The following is a 22,638-nucleotide window of genomic DNA, read 5'->3' on the forward strand; positions in this document are numbered from 1 at the left end:
TTCCACCTCTTTCTCCACTCAGGCCAGGGTGATAGTGACACCTCCTCCTGTGCGAATGGCAATTATTACATCATGTGTGGTGGGCGGGGAGGGGACTATGGACTACGCTCATGGAGTTCAGGAGAAAGGATGGTGTTAGCGTGATTGTACAGTAAAACAATGGTAGAAAGGTAGGCGTTCAATTTACAACAGGTGCAGGGTTTATTACCATTCCCACAGGGCGAGGAAATAGCTGCCATTTGCACCCACAGCAAAAACCTGGAAATTGTTAGCATTCCTGTGGTTTACCACGTTTTCCCACTCCCGTGTCATTCGCTAGGTGCTGTATCCTTCTGGTGAGCAATTTTAATATTTCATAGGTTTGTCCAATCATCCGGATTTATGATTATCCAGATCACGCCCTGCTGAGAATATTGCGGATAATTAGTGTCGTACTGTACTAGCTTAAGCCCGCACTTTCATGCCTAACTTTAGATGTGAGATGTGTCTAAATATCAGAATAATTGCAGTAGGTGGAAAAAGCCTCTAAGAGATTCAGAGAAACCCCTTCAGAGTTAAAACTTTTCTTCACTGGCAAAAAAACACACCACATATATAAGTGCAGACACTAACTTCAAGCTTAATGTGCAATCAAGATTTATAAGTTTCTTAATGTTATAGCAACAACAAGGTGCACTTATCTTGCCTCCTCCAGCTCAATAGAAATGTCCCCCAACCGACATTGGCCAGCGTTTTGCACTACTCTCTCAAGGTCAGGACTTCTGCAAAGGAAGCTGGAGGAGGCAAGGCAAGTGCACCTTACTGTTGCTATAAAATTAAGAAATTTATAAATTTTGATTGCACATTAAGTCTGAAGTTAGTTTTTGCACTTATATATGTGGTGTGGTTTTTTGCCACTGATTAAAGGTTTTTAGGTCTGAAGGGGTTTCCTTGGAGCTCTTTGAGGCTTTTTCCACCAACTTTAATTATTCTGATATTTATAGACATCCTGCACAGACTTCTGCTTGATTGAGGATTGTGTATTTGATTATATTTTGTGGATTTACTTCATCCTCTATCCAGAGTTTAACTTTAGGCATGAGCATTTGTAGCAGCCAGAGGCAACTACTGGCATTTAGGTGTGTAAATGCAAGTAATTTATAACACAGCACCTAAATGCCGGGCATGACCCTTACCCACCCATGCCTCTCCTTTGGCCATGCCCCTTTGGAGTTGTGCACTATAGAAATTAAGCATTCTGTTTACAGTATAGAACAGTTATGCACGTAAGTACTAACTACTGCCAATTAGCATTTGTTAAGGTTCATTATTGACAGTTATCACCAATTAATTACCAATTGAGCAAAAACACATAAATGACCTTATTCTATAACCGCTTGCCCAACTGTGCGTCTATCTTTGGAAGCCAATTATAGAATGAGGGGATAGAATGTAAATGCAAGGGGGCGCTCACATGGGCAGAGAATGGGAGGGACATGGGCGATGCTGCCAGTTACAGAATACTGTAAGATACATATGCCCTTGCCATAAATGCAACTTGCAGTTATGCCAGGTTTATGACTGGTGTTAACTGTGGGCATATAAATGTAAGGTACACCAATGCCTTGTTATGCTAATATTATAGAATGGGATCTCGGTGTCCAGAGAGAAAAATAAAACTCTTAACTACTACATTTAATAAACAGGCCCCTTGAAATGATTCCTCTTAGTATATTTATTCAAAAGGAGTGAAGCCTGTGAAACTGGGATTACCTTAATCAGTGGGAATTGGATTAGAGACTCAAGTGTTTGTATTGCTAAATAATTTCTGGTTTTAAAAGAGAAAAAATGAAATCAGTTGTATTATTTCCACTAATATTGGACAATAAGTATGTTTCCAATGAAATAAATTGACTATACACCGTTTTGGGTTTGAAGAAGCCAACCAGATGATCAATGTAGAATAATTATTCAGATAATAAATAACTGGGGATAATCAGGTTAATACCACGTTTTCTTTGTTTACTGTTGTTTAATTGATCTCCTTGTCTTGTTTCACTCTCCCTATTTTGTGGTCTAAGGAAGAGTTTATCAATAATTCTTATATTATTTTGTCTGTATTTTTGGCAAGTTATTTTAGTACTTGTAAAATTAAATTCTTATAAATAAAATAAAATAAAATTAAAAAAAACAGGCCCCATATTATGCAAGGCCTTAAAGAGTATGCTCAGTACCTTAAAAATAAACATGTTAAGCCATTGGCAACCAGTGGAGAGACTGCAAAATAGAAGAAATGTGACTTCTATGGCCTGCCTTGCCCTTTATAACAATTTGGATGCAGCACTCTGGATTAACTTCAATCATTTTGTGCATCTTACTGAAAGTGCTATATTCAAGGCATTGTGATAATCAAATGTGCCATGACAACAGCAAAGTCAGGCAGACTAAAAATACAGATGAATCGACTCGACTGTATTTCAAATGTGACACTCAAAAAAGAAGCATGGATCTACATTCACTCAGCAAAATTTAAATTATTTCTGACATATTTTTATGATGTCCATTAAAGACTGTAAGGGCCACCCTGCTGCAACAATAAAAGGTTTCTTTAACATCAGGCTTTACCCATACTTCCTTACATTCAAGGATCTTCCATGCTTGTACCCTATTTTCATGAATTAAATTACTACTTTGACATTCACCACTCTAGTGAGAGGATGCTCCATGTATCCACTCCCTTTCTGTAAAGAAATATTTATTTTGTCTATTCTTTTTAGCCTCATATCATGACCTCTTATTTACTCAATTTGATTTGAGATTCCACTTAGTTATAACGAGAGTAATGTTATAGCAAGGTGCCTAGACTGTAAAGGCAAATAACTGCATATGCTGTGACCAGACATGTAGCCAGATCTCAATTTGTTTTTGGGGAGGGGGCCTAAGCCCAAAGTGGGAGGGCACATTGTGCCCCACCTTCCCACTTCTCTCCACCCCCCACCACAACCCCACATTCCTGGGCTGGCGAGGGTCCCCAAGCCCCACCAGCAGAAGCCTTCCTCCAGCACTGTTTGCCATGCTGCCTGCATACTCAATTTCACTAAAACTGAGCGTGCACACGAGGGGGGGGGGGGGGGGTTAAGAAGCAGGGCAAGCAACATGGCGGCAAACAGTACTGGAGGAAGCTTCAGTTGGTGGGGCTTGGGGACCCCCCCACCAGCCAAACCAGCAGACCATGGGGGTCCCAAATCCAATTTGGGGGGCCCCCAAGGCCCCGCATGGTTACACCACTGGTTGTACCTATTTTATGAAGACACATGTGCCTAGGGGCCTCTATAAAAATCACTGCAGGGAAAGTAGGCTTGTATAGTTACACCTGCTACACAGTAGGTGTAATTGTGTCTGGGTATGTGCCAGATAGAGTAGGCACTATGACTCTTCTGTGCCTACCTTTTAGACATGGATATATCTGGCAATTTCTACACACTTGAGCATGTAAAGCAATGCTGTTTACCTATAACAGATGTTTCCTGTAGACAGCAGGATTGATAAGGTACACAGGTGGGTGATGTTATCTGGCAGCACCAGGATGCAATTGCTGAATACAGTTGGGAGGTAGAAGGGACTGTGTGCCTTATGAATCCTGCTGGCTTTGGAAAACACCTGTTATAGCCAAGCAAGATTCCTTTTTTCATTTACAAGCAGGATTAGTTCAGGCATACGAGTGACTCCAAAGCTTAGGGACTGTTCAGCAATGTATTGTTTCATTCGTTAGAGCAGCCCGCACAGTCAAGTGTGGGAGTTCATAGGTTTCAAGAACAGGATGGCTAGAACTGCTTGACTGAAAATACTGTCCTGTGCTGAAGCCTGATCCAAACAGTATTATGCAGTGAAAGTGTGGAGAAGACCAGGTAACTGACTTGCAGACTGCAGTTAATGAGGCTAATTTGATGTGATTTGACCTTGGAGCTACGATGAATATGCACTTGATCATAGCAGAACTGAATGCATGAGGCCAGCCAGTTCTCTTTGCAACTGGCCAATCAGTATTTCATAGCTAAGATTGTCTTCACAACTGACCTTCCAGTTTTAATCAGATCAAATGAAATTAATAGATGAATTGACTTCCTGAATGAAGCAGTTCTGTTCATGTAGCAGGAAAGAGTCCATTTACCATCGAGAGTATGATAGGCCTTCTCTCAAGCATTTGAAAGAGGCTTCAGTCAAAAAGTGGGAAGTAGTATTTTCTTCATTCAGATGGAGAGGCATTACCAACTTTCATAAAAACATGTATCCAACGGATGCTTTGTGGTGATGGACTTGGATATATGATTTGCACATTACCAATGCCTAAAGCTCACTAACTCTCCTAGCTGTAGTAATAGCTATGAGGAAAAGTACTTTTCAAGTTAAGAACCTGATAGATGTTGATTTTAGAGGCTCAAAGGAGATTCAACGAGTGAAGCGAAGACTATATTCAGGTCCCAAGGTACATAGTATTTGGTTAATATGAAGTAAGCCTTTCATGAATTGTGCAACCAGCTGTGACTGCAAAGCTGGATGTTATCTATTGATGAACTGTAAGCCAACAGAGCACCGAGATGAACTCTGATAAGAGGTTTGAAGCCCAAGATCATATAACTTATATAGATGATGTAGAGTCATCATAGGAGGACATGTCACAGAATTACAGCTGTCAGCAGAAAATAATATTGAAAACCTTTTCCATTTTAAAGCATACTTCTTCTAGAGAAAGGCTTCCAAGAAACTATCAAACTGTGTTGGATGGGCTGATGAACACCAAGGGCAGAAGCAAGAGACTGATCAATTTCCAAATGGGATATGGTTAGAAGAAGACGTTAGACATCCAGTTTCAGCATTCCACCTTCCGGCACCCCTCTTCTTTGAGAAAGGAGTTTCCGAAACGGGGATCTCTGTTGGATGTTGTTGCAGCGCTATTAAGATAAGTAGTTGGCTGCCTATTTACATGGAGGTGCTGGAATAAGACTGCCTTAATTTTCTGGAGAAGTTTTGAAAAGTGTCTTCTCATTTGAATTTGAGGGTGACTTTTGTAATATTTTTGAAACCCAATACTGGTGTATTTAACTAGAGGTGTATTAAATTATAGGAAGAAAAAATCCACACATAACATTGGAGTGAATTAAAGGAGACTGGTGATGTATAGAGCAATTAAGTGAGCTGTTCACTGCAGGTGCAGCTATACTGAATTCTCCTATACTCCTCTTATAAATTTAAAATACTGATAGGGTTAGTATTTGAGTTTACCTAAAATAAACATTGGGATTGGTTTTGTTATGACCATGGAATCATCAGGGCATCTACAGTGAGATGTAGGGGAGAAGGGAGAAGGAAGAATGAAGCAGCAAGGAGATCAATTTGAGGTGTTCCCCAGTCTCGAGAGATGTACATCAAAATATGTGCATTGAAGGACCATTTATGATGTCAAAGTACATTGCTGAGCTTGTTGGCTGATTCCTTGGATTAGGTATCTGTATCTAGATTGAGTTGGCTACTGCACAGTCCCAGGTTCTGGCTGCTACTTGATTGTCCATTTGAATTAGTACAGAGAAACTGTGAAGATGGTAAAGGAATATTCACACGGCATAGAACAGCCCTTAGTTCCAAATGGTTTATGTGGAGAACTGACTCATGTTTTGACCACATCCCTTGCAAATATTGGTTATCTAGACAAGCTTCCCACCCTCAAGTTGACACATCTGTAGTGAGAATTAACTGGTGCTGCCATAGTGCAAAAGAAACACCCACTGCTAGGCTAGGTCTGGGCATCCACCAAATTTATGAGAAAGAAAAGCCAATAAAAGTGGATACAGTACGGCAGGTAGAGGTAGAGAGGGTTGATTTCATAGAATCTTGAGATGCCACTGAGGTTATCACATCTTCAGGAAAAATAAGGGCATGATGTGAACAAACACAGTCATATACCCCAGCATTTGTAGATAAGCCTTGGATGTGATCTTAAGCACTAATTGTATATGTTGAGTATAGGCAGTGAGCATTCAGATTCTGTCTTCTGGAAGAAATGCTCTAACCTAGTTAATGTCCAAGACAACTCCTATAAAATAAATTATGTTGTTTGGACAAAGTGTGAACTTCTGGATGTTGAGAAGGAACCCAAGACTGAATAAGATGATTGCTCTATGTAGAAGAAACTTGTGTCTGTGGCTGAGGAACTAGAAGCCAATCGACCAGGTACATAACAACTATTTGGCCTTGTCTGTGAATGTGGGCAGTTATCACAACAAGGCATCCTGGGTGCCAAGAAGAGGCGGAATGGGAGGACTGAACTGGAAATGATTGGATTGATGGAAAAACCTGAGTTATTTCTTGCATGAAGGATAGATCAGAATATGCTTATCAACATCTTTGAGACCCAGAGTACATATCCAGCCTCCTATGAGTAGAGGAAGAGTCAAAGGAATGGTTATTCTGAATTTTTCTTTGATTAGATAATGGTCAAAGTTCCTGAGATCCTCCTTAGCCATTCTGTTTTGTTTTGGGGGGTTTTTGTTGGAACAAGAAAGCATCTTGAATAGAACCCTATTCCTCTCCTGAGTTGGGACATATTCCATGATATTGGCACGGAGAGGTAGATGGATCCCCTCCAGCAACAGAGATAGGTAGCTGGACAGAGGTTTTGTCCCTAGTAGCGGATAAACTGGAGAATGGCAATAGTCATCCAAAATACTGAAAGGGCACGTGTCTGTGGTGATTCTGCCAAGCCATTAGAAATAAAATTAAACCTTGGTTCCTTCAGGTAGGGGAGGTTGAATGTTTTGAAAAGACTGGATGTAAGCAGCACAGTCAATAAGACTGTTGCTTAGATTGGATAGGGGTCACCTGCTTAGGTTGAACCCTCTCCCTTTGTCTAGGTTCAGGTATCTGTTGAAATTCTTTTTTTGTACCAAAACTTCTTTTGGTAATAAAAGCCACATTTGTACTGATTGAATGAGATGCGTCCAGCAAACACAGCAAATTGGAAGGGTTGAACAGCTGAGATGCTGAAGTGCAGAGTGGTGGTCTTTAATCATATCCACAGTCTCCTTAACTTTCTCCCCAAAGAGCAAGCTTCAGTAAAAGCAGCATCTGCTAATTGGGAGTGGACATCTTCCATGAGCCTGAAGCTAGGAAGCATGGAAGAGCCAAGTAGTACATTGCAAATGGCACCATTGCTGTGGAACCTTACCATAGGATAGATTCCTGTCTCTGGTGCCCGAGTAGAGGCAGGAATCTGACACAAAGTTCCTCTGCTTCCACTGGACCTACAACAGGAGCATTGTTTCCAAACCTCATACTGAATGTTGGCATTTACTCCTGCTGATATCAGCAGCAATAAGAACTGGATTGTAAGTTTTGAAAAAATGATTACAAAGCAGATATGAAGGAGGCAAGGCGTGGAGCAACATGTCAGGCTCCTGGCACTTCAGCCTGGCTGGTTCCTCCGGGTCTGGGAAACTCCACCAGCCCTACTACACTGATACAGGCATGTCAAATGAAGATCTTCAATTCATGGTGCCTAGGGACACCCTCCTACATTTTTCTGGCTAACTCCACTTTCCTGTGCAGGATTGAGGTGCTCTAAATAACTGCCTAGTTTGCCTTATGGTAAGGCTTGCCCTAATTAGCAAGAATCACAATACCTTGTACTTAATGGATCAGGTTGGTCTACCCTAACCAAAATGTCACAATTAAGAAACTGTCTACACTGCATGAAGCAATCAAATCCCATTCCACAAGAGGCAATGGATGACACTATTTTAAACAGGTAGTGTAAATGAGTAGCTTAAAGAATATCAAAAATGAATGAACACCTAGAAAATGCTTAGTCGACAGAGTAGGTACCGCTACTTGTTATGTACACTTTTGAATTAGTACATACTACACAGAAGAGGCAGCTCTCATTTAAGTAGGTTTTACTTTTTTCCTTGATTTTGTCTTTTAAACAAAATGAAGATCAACACAGGAAGGCATGGCATTACAATAACTGATATACATAAGATTAAACATCAAAAAATTTGGTAGTAATAGATATAAGATAATGTTTAAAAAAATGTTTTTACCATATTGCTGATCATCCAGAGGGCGTTCTAGTAGTCTTGACTTATAAACAGAATGGCAGTTAATGTCCTCCTAAAAAACAAAATGGTTGTATTACAATGATCCATAAAATGACAAGAACGAACTGGGCGATGCTATTGGTTCAAAACATCTAGTTATTAAAATCCTTCCACGCACATGCCTGGAGTCATGACATTGTTCATATCACTACACCTAGAACAACAACATTCTGCAACACCAAGAGGCATATTTTCAAAGCACTTTGGGAGGCTAAGTTCCATAGGTTTCTATGGAACTTTGGGAGGCTAAATGCTTTGAAAATGAGCCTCCAAGTCAACACCTTGATTTTCTACCTGATGTCCATTTAGGGACATTTACCTAGCTGAATCAAATTAGACTTGATGATGATCAAGTGCCATCAAGTTGAGGATGACTCTTGATGACCATATAGATTTCTCCAGTGTGCTCTATATTTGTCTCTGTTTACTCAATGGCATATTCAAAATCAATGTGATTAAATCAAATTATGCGTATTCGGTGAATACTTAAGTTGCAGAACCTCTAGCTCTCTACATTCAACAAAAAAAGCCTCAGTATCGGCAAAAACAAAGCAGCAGGAACACAGAATGGAGACATCTTCAGAGCAGGCAAAATCCAATGCAAACCCCAAGCCCATCCGATGCAGCTCCTGCAGCTGCCTGTACCCTGCAGGAAAACAGCTCAGTACACATTCAAGTTCTGGAGTTTGGGCTAGATGCACTAAAACAATCGTTAAAGCCCTTCCCTTACCAATTCCTTAGCAAATCGGTAAGCAATGGGAATGCATCAAGGAAATCCCATGCAAATGAGCTGGTCGCTGCTAGCTCATTTGCATGGGATTTCCTTCCAAGCCAGTCGTCCAGCTGAGCAAGTGCAGAGCAGCCAAGCGTTATGCTGGCTGCTCTGCACATGCCAAGGACATTCTTTATGGACGTCCTTCACTCAAAAAAACAAGTCGTCCCCATAATCGGGAGGGAGATCAAAGGGCAGCAGTAGCAGCTCAGCACAACAAGATACACCAAATCAATGCCATCCACAAGAAAAATCTAGGCAGGTGAAGACAGGACGATGCAGGGGAAAATGTTACATCTCGCTGCTCTCCGGCTGAGCCTGCAGCAGCAGCAGCTACGAGGAGGCTCCGGATGCTGCTGGCAGCTATCAGCGGGCCGCCTTGCTCCTTTCTGTCTGCCCCAGTGTGTTAGCAGCACGTCCGATGCCCCTCCTCCAGGTCTCTCTCAGCCAATCACAGCGCGTTTAGCTGTCAGCTAAATGCGCTGTGATTGGATGAGAGACCTCGAGGAGGGGCATAATCGAAAGAGACATCCAAATAGTTTTTTTTTTTATTTGGAAGTCCTCGCACGTCTCGATTCCGGCGGTGGTCATTACAGGCACTGAGGACACCCATCACAAAAAAATCTGTGGGAAAAACGTCCAAGTGCTCGTCAGGGACATCCTTTTTTTGTTTTAAGTGAAGGACGTCCATGTTAGGCACTTTAGAAAGACGGCCCTGACGAGCACTTGGACGTGGCAAGGCAAAGGTTTCTGGCTGGTTGCTTTCCAGTGCACCTTGAAATGTACGCTTTGCGGCTGCACAGTAAAGACTGTCGTTTATCCCCACTTTGGGTTTCTCGTGTCTATCGAAGCTCCTAAGTTTTTAAATGCAGATTTAAAACTGATAGAAGAACGGGAGTAAAAATAAGAAGTACGACATCCTTTTTTTGTTGTTGTTTTGAGTGAAGGACGTCCATGACGCGCACTTGAACGTTTTTTTTCCCGATTTTTTTTTTGTTAAATATATAGATGTTTTTTGAGGCGAATAAATCCCGCTCAGCCCCAATGAGAGGTGCAGACCTCCTATTAGATTTTCCACGGTTAGGCAATCAGAAAACGGTAGTGCATCTCATTACAATACGATTTATACACATTATAATACTAATTTGCTCATCTGCATTCCGTTTTCATTAGCTGCTACCGTGATAGGACAATGCCCTTTTGCAGGGCTGCCGAGAGACTGGGCCAGGCCCAGGACAAGGCCACCCCTGGGGGCCCCCCACCCGAGGTCACCGGGCCCCCCCTCCACCCCCCACCAGGCCCTCTCTCCACTGACCTTAAGCGCCTCACTTCGAAAGCGCAGCAAGCAGCAGCAGACCACTCCTTCCTTCCATGTCCCGCCCTCGCGGAAGTTACGTCAGGTGAGGGCAGAACATGGAAGGAAGGAGTGGTCTGCTGCTGCTTGCTGCGCTTTCGAAGGTGAGGCGCTTAAGTTCAATGCCAGGGAGCGATGGAGGGTGGGCCAGCCGGCCGGACTGCGGCGGCGGCGCCGGCCCCCCCCCCCCTGAGGCCCGGGCCCAGGGAATTTTGTCCCTCCTGTCCCCCCCTTTTGGCGGCCCTGCCATTTTGTGCATGTCCTGGTTTACTACTTGCACGTTAAACTGGCAAGAACCAGTTTAAAACCCATGTTAATGGCTCGTTAAGTTTAGTGCATCTGGCCCTTTGTTTGGTGTGACTGAGCCCTTGAGTACCTGGAATCAGGGCTCTGGGACTGGTGCCTGCTAAACTGTGGATGGCTGGTTTCAAAATGGACAGTTGCTCCCTGAGCTCAGTGACAAACCCCCACTTTGCACACCAGAACATACCAGAGACCAATGTTCCTTCTAAGTGGAGCACGAGTGATTGCTCATACATTTTAGGAGTGTTGCTCACAGGTTTTACATGGTTGTTCACATTTTTTTTGTGCTATATACAAAAATGCATTGCCAATACTGGTGCTCAAAAATTGTTGGTTTTTAAAACTTGTTGCTCACACACACAAAAAAATGTGCACACACCAGGCCACTCCTTAGAGGAATTATTGCCAGAGAACTGTATGGGAAGCTTTGCTAAAGAGAACTGCAACTAGGCTAGGCTGTCTTGAATTAAACTATATTAAAAGTCTGCCTAGGCAAGCTGAGAGAGAAGCTTTGTTGGACTTGATAAGAAATAAATGAGTTAAGAAGGTGGTGGAGCCTTAGGTTATTTCCTGTTCCATGAGGCACTATTTGCAGGACAGAATAACTCAGAGAGTGGTGTTGGGTGCCAGGAAAGAAGGAGCGTGGAGGTGGAGGAGCTGTGCAAGTGCAGAAGGACATCCTGACTGGTTGCAGGTGGAGATTTCCAGATTATATGGGGAAGTCGCTCCTTTCGACTGAATAAGGTGATGTAGAGTGCTGTCAATATGGGAGGACAGGGGGTGCCCAATTTCTTGTGATATGTTTCAGCTGTGCTGCCCAATAATATTTTGGCTTGGTGTCAAGAAGGGCCGCTGGTAGTCACGGAAATGGAACAGCACAATGTGTGGGGTTATACCTTGATGGCAGCTTTTTGGGCCTCTCTCTCCCTATAAGCAGCTCTCTCCCAGTATTTTTGTTTCTCATTTGCTTTCTCTTTGGGGTTTTCTTAAACTTTCTTTGCCCATATTAGTTTAGAACCTGTTTTTTGGTAGGCTTTCAGAGGGCTGTTTTTGTGCAGTGGGCGGGATGTGGCCTTGTCTGTTTCCGGGATTTATTGGATGTGAGAGAATTGCATTCTTTTGAAGAGCTTAAGGATGCATATGGTCTCTTACACTCTGATGTTTTTTTTCTATCTACAGGTAAAACATATTTCCCAACAAGGCTGTTTGAGAGTTGATCTGGATGACACTGAACATTTAGAAATTTTATGGTCCTCATTGGGGAAACTTTGGGGTTCTAGCTCGATCTTTTATCATTTTATTTAGGGTAGTGGTTTCTATAAATATCCTTATATGCAACAATGACAATATGAATTCGGGAGTAAGTTGAGTATGTGAGTGAAAGCGGTGTGCTTGAAAGTGAAAAAAGCTTTGATATGTATACTTATAAAATGTTGACACAGTGGTATTATACTCCTGTTAAGTTGAAAGCCATATTTCCCACAGTCTCAGATCTTTGCTGGAGATGTGGTCTTGAAAGGGGTTACTTTTTTCAGATTTGGTAGACATGTGTGAGGATTCAGGAGTTTTGGATGGGGGTTTCCTTGTGGCCCTAGGTGGTGCCTACTGGGGTTGGGTAATAGATGGGGCCCTAAGTGGCAACATTGTCTTAAGCGCATGTGTATAGCTGCTGCCAAAAGTGTTATTGCTGCTCATTGGAAGCAGACAGATGGGCCCACATTGTATGATTGGATTCTGATGTTAACTCCTATTGAGCCTGCAAAAAGGTGGGATAATGTGGGATACAAATGCAATAAAATAAATTGGGGACTTGGATAAGCTCACAGACTAGATTTGTGCGCTATGCCACAACGGACAAAGAATGGGTTCACCTGGACTTGTTAATTATTGCATCTTGAAGTTGATGTGGAGGAAGGGGGGTTTGGGTGGGGGGGGTGAGGTGGGATTTAGGGTTCCTGGTTGTTGAACTGAGCACTCTGAAGAGTCCACTGAGTGCTCAGGGTAGAGTCTTTTCTTGTTCCTCTGAAGGGGGAGAATTTTTTGGATTGTTTATTGCATATGTTGCTATGATTTCAGTATGTTTTTTTCATAATTTCATAATCTTGTTTTGTATTGTTCTTCATTAAAAAAATGTTAATAAAAATTTAATGTAAAAAAAAAACTGTTCGGTGTTCTTCAAACGTTTAGTTGACTCTTGGTTGCACCATTCCCGGTATTATGGATGAGGACTGGCTGTAAGGTGACAGCATTTTATTTAAATAGTAGCGCCATCTTGAAAGCTCTGAGTAGCATTAATTTTAATGCACAAATAGACAAAGTGGTGAATCTAGTTAATATTGTAGATTGTAAGCTCCTTCAGCAGGGACCATCCCTCTATGTTAATTTGTACAGCGCTGCGTAACCCTAGTAGCGCTTTAGAAATGTTAAGCAGTAGTAATATAAGCAGTGGTTTTGTGAAATTTGAATGGCTGCTCCTGAAGAAGATGAAAAGCGAAACAGACAAGCTCCTTCGATCAGCCATTTCCATTAAGTTGCTGCTAAAAGCTTTTGCTGCCAGTACAGTGTATAAGCACTATAAGGTTTTGGAAAAATAACGAGTAGAGAAGGCTTTTATGTCTTGTGATGGTTTTGCTGTTTTACAACTGTTTGCTTTTTGCAACTGAGCTGATCCAAATGAAGAAAATAAGAAGCAACATAAGCAGTGTCTTGACCTAACCTGAGGCAGGAGGTTTTGGCCTCTGAAAGCTAATGGGAAAAGGTATCAGGCTAGTCCAATAAAAAGGTATCATCTTATTTTCCATTTTCAAGTGCTTGAACTCAGCATATGCGGGAGGTCCGGCATCGGCAAATGAAGCATGCTGCCAACTGCTGCACTGCTCAAACAGCACGGTAGGGGGCTCATAGAGTGGACCTCTTCAGTTAGCCGGGCTTGGGCATCTCCACCAGTAATTCAACCAGTGCCACAATTTTGGAGTGGGCTTAAGCTCAAAGTGGGGTGGGAGGGTGAGGCCCCCTTGCAGTTATGTCCCTGGGGGGGATTAGATTGCTGGATAGGGGGTATAATAGAGTGAATTGAAACACTTCCTGCTGTCACTGATGTAAATAAAATATTTTGTGCAATGGCCATGGGATTGAGGTGTGCCAGGGGATGGAGCCATGAGGTAGAGTAGGCAGGGTCAAGGCAGAGTGGGGTGGGGCTAGGGTGTGTAGTAAAATCTCCCTCTCAAAAATCAGGACCCCTTGGCAGCTCTGCAAAGTATGCAAGCCAGAATACAATAAGTTAAATAGGGCTGCAAGTTAATTGCAGTTAACTCTATGATTAATAATTATTAATTGAGATTTTAAAAATAAATCATAATTTTAAAAAAATGAATCTCATTACAGTATCTCGTCTCCTCCAAACATCTCTTCTGCTCTCTTCCACTCCCAACCTCTGTCCTCAGCACGATCCAGCATCTTCCCCCCCCCACCAGTCTACTTTTAAAGGTGGCCTTCTGTTGGTCTTCAGCAGCACTGCACATACACTGCCTGCAGCCTGGTTTGAGGCTTCCCCCTGACCCGTTCCGCCTACACAGGAATGATGTCAGAGGAGGCAGAATGGGCCAGAGGAAATGCTTTGGAGGGAGGAAGATTATCAGCCCTTTAGGGAAGGGGAGATGGGATTTGATATACTGCTTTTCTGTGGTAACATTCAAAGCAGTTTACATATTATATACATGTACTTATTTTGTACCTAGGGGAATGGAGGGCTAAATGCAGTGGGAAATAAATAAATAAAATATCTTTGTGTGATTAATTGCAATAAAACTTTCTTTAATCAAGCAATTAATCATGATTAAAAATGTTAATCAAAATGCAGCCCTAAATCTAATTAATGAAAGACAGTATTTTACCTCCAAGCAAATTAGCCTCCATACACATAGACTGCAGCTACTGAAAACTGAAACTAAAAGTCACAGAGTTTTTTTACAGTGGCTGACTGCACCACACTCAGACTGACAGCCGGCGTCATAATTTCACAGAGAAGTTAATAACTAAGGAGCTTATCAACCAAAATTTACAGACTTAGGGGTCCTTTTACTAAGGTGCACCAAATGATAAGATGCCAATTATATTCCTATGGGCATCTTATCATTTAGCGTGCACTGTTAGTGAACGCTAAATATGTTAGTGCATCTTATTTATTTATTTTATTGCATTTGAATCCCACATTTTCCCACTTTTTTGTGGGCTCAGTGTGGCTTACAATAAGTTGTGAGTGATAGAAATACAATTTGATACTACTCGGTTCTGGATTACATTGTGAGGAGTTAAGCGAGACAAACTCGGAGTACCATTAAGGAATATAACAATGGAAAAGAGCAGTTAGACATTGGGGGAACAACGGGAAACTAAAAGGGGCAGTACATAACAACAAGAAAGCATATGGCATACATTTTCTGTGAGTAGAAGTATGAGTATGGTGAGATTACAGGGGATGAGAATTCAGAGTGGCTGTATTGAAGCATTATTGAACCGTGGGTGTGGGCTTTATGTGTTTTGGTTCTTTCCGTAAGTATTCTCAAAAAGATGGGTCTTCAATAGTTTGCGGAAGGTGGCTTGCTCATAGGTCGTTTTCAGGTTGCGCGGCAGTGAGTTCTAGAATTGCGTGCTCATGTAAGAAAAGGTTGACGCGTGCAGCGCCTTGTATTTCAAGCCTTTGCAATTAGGGAAGTGGAGGTTGAGGAAAGTTCGGGATGATCTTTTAGCATTTCTGGGTGGTAGATCTATTAATTCAGACATGTAGGCTGGGGCTTCTCCGTGAATGATTTTGTGGACTAATGTGCATGCTTTAAAAGTAATGTGTTCCTTAAGTGGGAGCCAGTGTAGCTTCTCTCGTAACGGTTTTGCTCTTTCATATTTTGGTTTTCCGAAGATGAGTCTGGCTGCTGTGTTCTGGGCTGTTTGGAGTTTCCTCAGTATTTGCTCTTTGCAACCTGCGTATAGTGAGTTGCAGTAGTCCAGATGGCTGAGTACGAGGGATTGCACTAGGCTGCGAAAGACGGATCTTGGGAAGAATGGTCTTATTCTTTTCAATTTCCACATGCAGTAGAACATCTTTTTGGTTGTGTTGTTTGCATGGGTTTCGAGTGTTAGGTGGTGGTCGATAGTGACTCCAAGTATTTTTAACGTTTCTGAGATTGGAAGGTTTAGTTTTGGTGTGTTTATAGCGGTGAATTCATTCGTGTTGTACTGGGAAGTGAGTATCAGGCATTGAGTTTTTTCTGCATTTAGTTTCAAGCGAAATGCATCTGCCCAGGTGTTCATGATGTGTAGACTTTGGTTAATTTCATTGAGGATCTTTTTAATGTCTTCTTTGAAAGGGATGTATATTGTTACATCATCGGCGTATACATATGGGTTGAGGTTATGATTTGATAGGAGTTTTGCCAAGGGGATCATCATTAGGTTGAAGATGGTTGGTGAGAGGGGTGATCCTTGTGGTACTCCACATTCAGGTGTCCATGCAGCAGACGTGGTTGAATTTGATGTGACTTGATATGACCGCTGGATTAGGAATCCCTTGAACCAGTTTAGGACATTTCCTCCGATGCCAAAATATTCAAGTATGTGTAATAGGATTTCATGGTCAACCATGTCGAAGGCACTTGACATGTCAAATTGTAGGAGGAGTATATTGTTGCCGGTTGCAATCATTTGTTTAAACTTAGTCATAAGGTAAAATTATGTATAATCATACCTGATAATTTTCTTTCCATTAATCATAGCTGATCAATCCATAGACTGGTGGGTTGTGTCCATCTACCAGCAGGTGGAGATAGAGAGCAAACTTTTGCCTCCCTATATGTGGTCATGTGCTGCCGGAAACTCCTCAGTATGTCGATATCAAAGCTCCATCCGCAGGACTCAGCACTTAGAGAATTACACCCACGAAGGGACACTCTGCCCAGCTCACCACCGCCGAAACGGGGGAGGGGAATTAACCCAGCTCATCCCCACACAAGTTGGGGAGGGGAATCCGTCCAGCTCATCCCCGCGGAGCGGGGGAGGGACACCACACCCGCCGATGCGGGGGGATCTGGCTTATCCTGCAACCGCAACCGCGGGAGGAGCTGACTGACCCTAACACCGCCGAAGCGGGAAGGGTACAAAGCTGCCCTACAGCCGCACGAAGCGGGAGGGAGTGCCGGCAGAATTTATGTCTCAATCCAGCCCCGTAAAACGGAGGGGAGAGGAATGCAGCAGCTCACTGTAACACAAACTCGTCTCAACTCTTGAAGAATCCAAGTGAAAAAACTTGAACACGAAGTCTTTCTGAAGAAACTGAAGACTAAACTTGAACCTGAAATGCAACCAGAATAAAAACAGTACAGATATCTGGGAGGGGCTATGGATTGATCAGCTATGATTAATGGAAAGAAAATTATCAGGTATGATTATACATAATTTTACCTTCCATATCATCAAGCTGATCAATCCATAGACTGGTGGGATGTACCGAAGCAGTACTCACCCAGGGCGGGACATTGAAATCCCTGACCTCAACACTGAAGCTCCAAACCGGGCCTCCGCCCGTGCAGCCACAGTCAAACGGTAATGCTTGGAGAATGTATGAGCCGAAGCCCAAGTTGCCGCCTTGCATATCTCTTCCAAGGAGACGGACCCGGCCTCTGCCATCGAGGTCGCCTGAGCTCTCGTGGAGTGAGCCTTCAGCTGGATAGGCGGCACCTTCCCTGCGGCCACATAAGCCGCTGCAATGGCTTCCTTGACCCATCTTGCCACTGTAGGCTTAGCAGCCTGCAGACCCTTACGAGGACCTGTAAACAGGACAAACAGATGATCCGATTTCCGGAAATCATTGGTCACTTCCAAGTATCTGATGATGACTCGTCTCACATCCAGATATTTAAGAGCAGAGTACTCCTCTGGGTAGTCCTCCCTCCGAAAGGAAGGGAGACAGAGCTACTGATTCACATGGAAGCGAGAAACAATCTTGGGCAGGAAGGAAGGCACTGTGCGAATAGACACTCCTGCTCAGTGAACTGCAGAAAAGGCTCTCGACATGAGAGCGCCTGGAGCTCGGAAACTCTTCTGGCTGAAGTGATAGCCACCAAAAAGACTGCTTTCAACGTCAGGTCTTTCAGAGATGCCCTCGACAAGGGTTCAAAAGGCGGCTTCTGTAAGGCTCTTAACACCAGGTTGAGATTCCACGCAGGCACCACTGAGTGCAGAGGAGGGCGCAGGTGATTAACTCCCTTGAGAAAGCGCACCACATCTGGCTGCGAAGCCAGGGAAGCACCCTTCAGGCGGCCCCTGAAGCAAGCCAGAGCCGCTACCTGGACTTTAAGGGAACTGAGCGACAGGCCTTTCTCCAGACCTTCTTGCAGGAACGCCAACACTGAAGAAATTGGAGCAGTGAAGGGAGAAAGTGAGCCTGCTTCACACCACGCTGCAAAGATACGACAAACCCTGGCGTAAGCAGTAGAAGTAGAGCGCTTCCTCGCTCTTAGCATAGTGGCAATGACCTTGTCTGAGAAGCCCTTCTTCCTCAGACGCTGCCGCTCAATAGCCAGGCCGTAAGACCAAAGGGGGAGGGATCCTCCATCACCACGGGACCCTGATGTAACAGGCCCTGCTCCACTGAGAGCCGCAGAGGATCGTCGACTGAGAGCCTGATCAAGTCCGCATACCAGGGACGTCTGGGCCAATCCGGACCCACCAGGATTACCCTGCCGGGATGCTTTGCCACCCGGTCTAGCACCCTGCCCAACATGGGCCAGGGCGGGAACACATAGAGAAGCTCTTGTGTCGGCCACTGTTGGAGAAGAGCATCTACTCCCAGGGATCGAGGGTCCCGTCCTCTGCTGAAAAAGCGCGGCACTTGGCAATTGGCCGATGACGCCAACAGATCTAGGCTCGGCTGGCCCCAGTGCTTCGTGATGTCCAAGAACGCCTGAGCAGATAGTTGCCACTCTCCGGGCTCCAAGGTATGGCGACTGAGAAAGTCCGCCTTGACATTCATGACTCCGGCAATGTGGGCCGCTGAAAGCTGCTCCAGGTTCGCTTCCGCCCACTGGCATAGACTCATAGCCTCCTTGGCTAGAGGGGCGCTCTTGGTACCTCCCTGGCGGTTGATATAAGCCACAGCCGTGGCATTGTCCGACAGGACCCGTACAGGCTTCAACACCAGTACCGGGATGAACTCCAAAAACACCAACCGAATGGCTCTGAGTTCCAGGAGGTTGATAGACCACTTGCCTCTGCAGGAGACCAGAGCCCCTGCGCTGTCCTTCCCAAGCATTGGGCTCCCCAGCCCATCAAAGAGGCGTCTGTCGTGACGACAATCCACTCCGGGGTCACCAGAGGCATTCCTGCAGACAACTTGACTGTCTGCGTCCACCAGCTCAGCGCCTTGCGCACTGCTGGGTCCAAGGGAAGGCGCACAGCATAATCCTCCGACATCGGAGTCCAGCGCAACAGCAGAGATAGCTGTAGTGGTCTCATATGAGCCCTGGTTCAGGGCACTACTTCCATCGTGGCCGTCATAGAGCCCAACAGCTGCACGTAGTCCGAAGCCCGAATAGGAGAGGCTACTAGGAACTAGTCCACCTGAGCCTGAAGCTTGACAATCCAATTGTCTGGCAGGAACACTCTGCCCACTTGGGTGTCGAATCGAACTCCCAGATACTCCAGGGACTGAGTCGGGCGCAGCTGGCTCTTCTTCCAGTTGATGATCCATCCTAGGGAGCTCAAAAGAGCAACTACCCGGTCCATAGCTTGCCGCACTCTGCATAAGAGGGGGCTCGGATCAACCAGTCGTCCAGATAAGGATGGACTTGTACTTCTTCCTTTAGCAGGAAGGCCGCTATGACCCCCATTACTTTGGAAAAGGTCCGCGGAGCAGTAGCCAACCCGAAAGGGAGGGCTCTGAACTGGAAGTGTCGTCTCAGGACTGTAAAACGCAGAAAGCGTTGGAGAGGAGGCCAGATGGGAATATGCAGGTACGCTTCCTAGATGCCCAAGGAAGCCAAGAACTCTCCTGCCTTCACTGCCGCTATAACAGAGCGGAGAGTCTCCACTTTCAAGGCCCGATTGACCCCTTTGAGGTCGAGGATAGGCCGGACAGAATCTCCTTTCTTTGGTACCACAAAGTAAATGGAGTAACGTCCCTTGCCAATCTGATTTTTTGGCACCGGAACGACCGCACCCAGGCGGATCAGGTTGTCCAAGGTCTGCTGCACTGCCACAGCTTTGACCGGAGACTTGCAGGGAGAGAGTACAAACCCGTCTCTTAAGGGTCGGCAGAACTCTAGCTTGTAGCCGTCTCTGATGACTTCCAGCACCCAAGCTTGTGAAGTTACTGTGGTCCGCTCACCCAGAAACGAGGACAGCCGTCCTCCAATCTGCACTGGGGCGTGGACCAAGGCCCCGTCACTGGGTACGAGACCCTGGGGGAGGACCGGAGGGAGCACCTCCGGGACGGCGGTCTCTACGAAATGAATGCTGCTTGGGGGAGAAAAACCTCTTGAAGGAAGAGGGGGCAGAGGAGCCCGACCTGCCCGGGCGGTACCGACGGGCTTCCTGAAACCGTCCTCTGGAGGTACCGGGACGAGTACTAGCCCGAGCCCTGACCTCTGGTAACTTCTGCCCTTAGACGTGCCGAGATCGGTCACGATTTTGTCCAGCTCGACCCCAAAGAGCAGCTTGCCTTTAAAAGGCAATCTAGCCAGGCGGGATTTAGAGGCGTGGTCAGCAGACCAATGTTTCAGCCAAAGCCACCGCCGCGCAGAGACTGTCTGAGCAATGCCTTTAGCTGAGGCTCTCAAGACATCATACAGCAAGTCTGCCAAATAGGCTAGGCCCGATTCCAGGGCCGGCCAATCAACCCTCAAGGAATGATCCGAGGGGGAAGCCCGCTGCACCATAGTCAGGCACGCCCTGGCCACATAGGAACCGCAAACCGAGGCCTGCAAACTTAAAGCAGTTGCCTCAAAGGACGACCTTAAGGCCGCCTCCAATCTTCTGTCTTGGGCGTCCTTTAGGGCCGTGCCACCTTCCACCGGCAAAGCCGTTTTCTTAGTCACCGCAGTGATTAAAGAATCCACAGTAGGCCACAGATAGGCCTCACGTTCACTTTCAGGTAAAGGATAGAGGCGGGACATAGCCCTAGCCACCTTGAGGCTCGCTTTCGGGACATCCCATTGAGCCGAAATTAAGGTGTGCATGGCATCATGCACGTGGAAGGTTCTAGGCGGGCGCTTCGTCCCCAGCATAATGGCAGAGCCAACAGGGGCTGAGGGAGAGACGTCCTCCGGAGAGGAAATCTTCAAAATGCCCATGGCCTGCACTAACAGGTTGGGCAAATCCTCTGGGCTAAACGCGCTGCAGAGGGGTCATCCGCTCCATCCGAGCGGGGATCCGTCTCCTCCAAGGAATCCGCAAAGGACCGTTGGGAGACCTCAGACACGCTGCCCTCATCTACATCGGAGGAGACACAGTCCTCCAAGGCCTGGAAATCAACCCGAGGGCGTTTACCTCTGGGAACCTCAACCTCTTTATCAGAAGAGGGAGCAGGGGCAGCGTTGTGCATGAGGAAAGCCTGATGCAGCAGCAAAACAAACTCGGGGGAGAAACCCCCCAGACTGTGCACTTCCGCAGCCTGGGCAACAGCCCTAGACGCACCCTCAACCGGCGCTCGCAAGAGCGGGGGAGAAACATGCTGCGCATCCAAAATGGCGTCCGGCGCGACACTCCGCGAAGGAGCCGCGCGGGAAGAGCGGCGCTTACTTTAGCCGCTTTGTGCCCTCGCCCAAATTAAGGGCGTTCATGGCATTAATGTCTCCAACCTCAAGGGCGGCCCCGAAGAAGCCGTCCGAGCCGCGTGGCCGGCCAAGATGGCGGAGGCGAGGAGCGGGGGATGGGCGTTTATGGCGGGAAAAACCGCCACGCCGGAGGAAGGACCGGGACATTCATCGGTCACGAAACTGTCACCCAACAAGGGCGAATCAGGCTGTAAGACCCCCGCATCCCCTCTAGAAGCGCTCAAGCGATCCGGGGAGCGACCCTTTGCGCCCTCGCCCTCCGACGCCATATGCCACGAGGAGAAGAATTGGGGAACCCCCTGCCCGCTATAAAAAGGTAAAAATTACCTGCTTGCCGCTCCGAGCTGTAACGAACTGGTGTCCCAGTGAGTAGCTGCAATGAACGTTTAAATAAACGTCGAAATAAACGTCTTTAAGGACGTTTAAAATTTTTTTTTTTTTTTTTTTTTAAACGGAGCCAGCGGGAGGGGGGGAGAAAAGGAGGGACCTGGCACCACCAGGTTTGCACTTGCTCAAAAGAGCCCTCAACCCCAGGCCTCAACAAAACCTAAGGATTAGGCTTGGAGGCCTAGCCAGAGCTGCTGCTGTGTGTGACCACCACCTGCTGAGATAGAGAACATACTGGGGAGTTTCCGGCAGCACATGACCACATATAGGGAGGCAAAAGTTTGCTCTCTATCTCCACCTGCTGGTAGATGGACACAACCCACCAGTCTATGGATTGATCAGCTTGATGATATGGAAGGGTAATTAATACTGTTTCTGTGCTGTGGTTCGACCGGAATCCTGATTGGGCATCATGCAGTATTGAGTGTTTGTTTAAATAGTTTGTGAGTTGTTTAGTTACCATTCCTTCGGTTATTTTGGTTATTAGTGGTATGGATGCTACTGGTCTGGAATTGGTTATTTCGCTTGCGCTTTTCTTTGTATCTTTGGGTATTGGGGTGAGTAAAATTTTTCCTTTTTCTTTTGGGAAAAGTCCGTTTTGTAGCATGAAGTTAACGTGGTTCGTTAGGTCTATTATGAATTGTTGAGGAGCTGATTTCATGAGGTTGTTTGGGCATGTGTCTAATTTGCAGTGGGATTTGGCAAATCTTTTAAGTGTTCCGGAGATGAGGTTTTCTGATAGTAGTTCGAATTCGGTCCAAGTTCTGTCTGCTGGGTATGTTCTGTCTTCTGTAAAAGGACCCCTTAAATTCTTGCTAAAATGTATCAAAGCATTCATTTTGAGCACTCTATTTACCATATAAACTA

At 45.4% G+C, this 22,638-nt stretch overlaps 1 protein-coding gene across 2 annotated transcripts in view; it reads right to left on the reverse strand.

Annotated features, from left to right (window-relative positions):
• Positions 1 to 22,638, reverse strand: part of ADAM22 (ADAM metallopeptidase domain 22) — a 661,757-nt gene that overhangs the window by 304,771 nt on the left and 334,348 nt on the right. For both annotated transcript variants that reach the window (XM_030199706.1, XM_030199712.1), the window contains exon 7: positions 8,076 to 8,145. In XM_030199706.1, the coding sequence (XP_030055566.1) occupies positions 8,076 to 8,145 (70 nt within the window). The remainder of the gene's footprint in view (positions 1 to 8,075; positions 8,146 to 22,638) is intronic.

The sequence above is a fragment of the Microcaecilia unicolor genome, chromosome 1 (assembly GCF_901765095.1).
Source record: "Microcaecilia unicolor chromosome 1, aMicUni1.1, whole genome shotgun sequence".
NCBI lineage: Eukaryota > Metazoa > Chordata > Amphibia > Gymnophiona > Siphonopidae > Microcaecilia > Microcaecilia unicolor.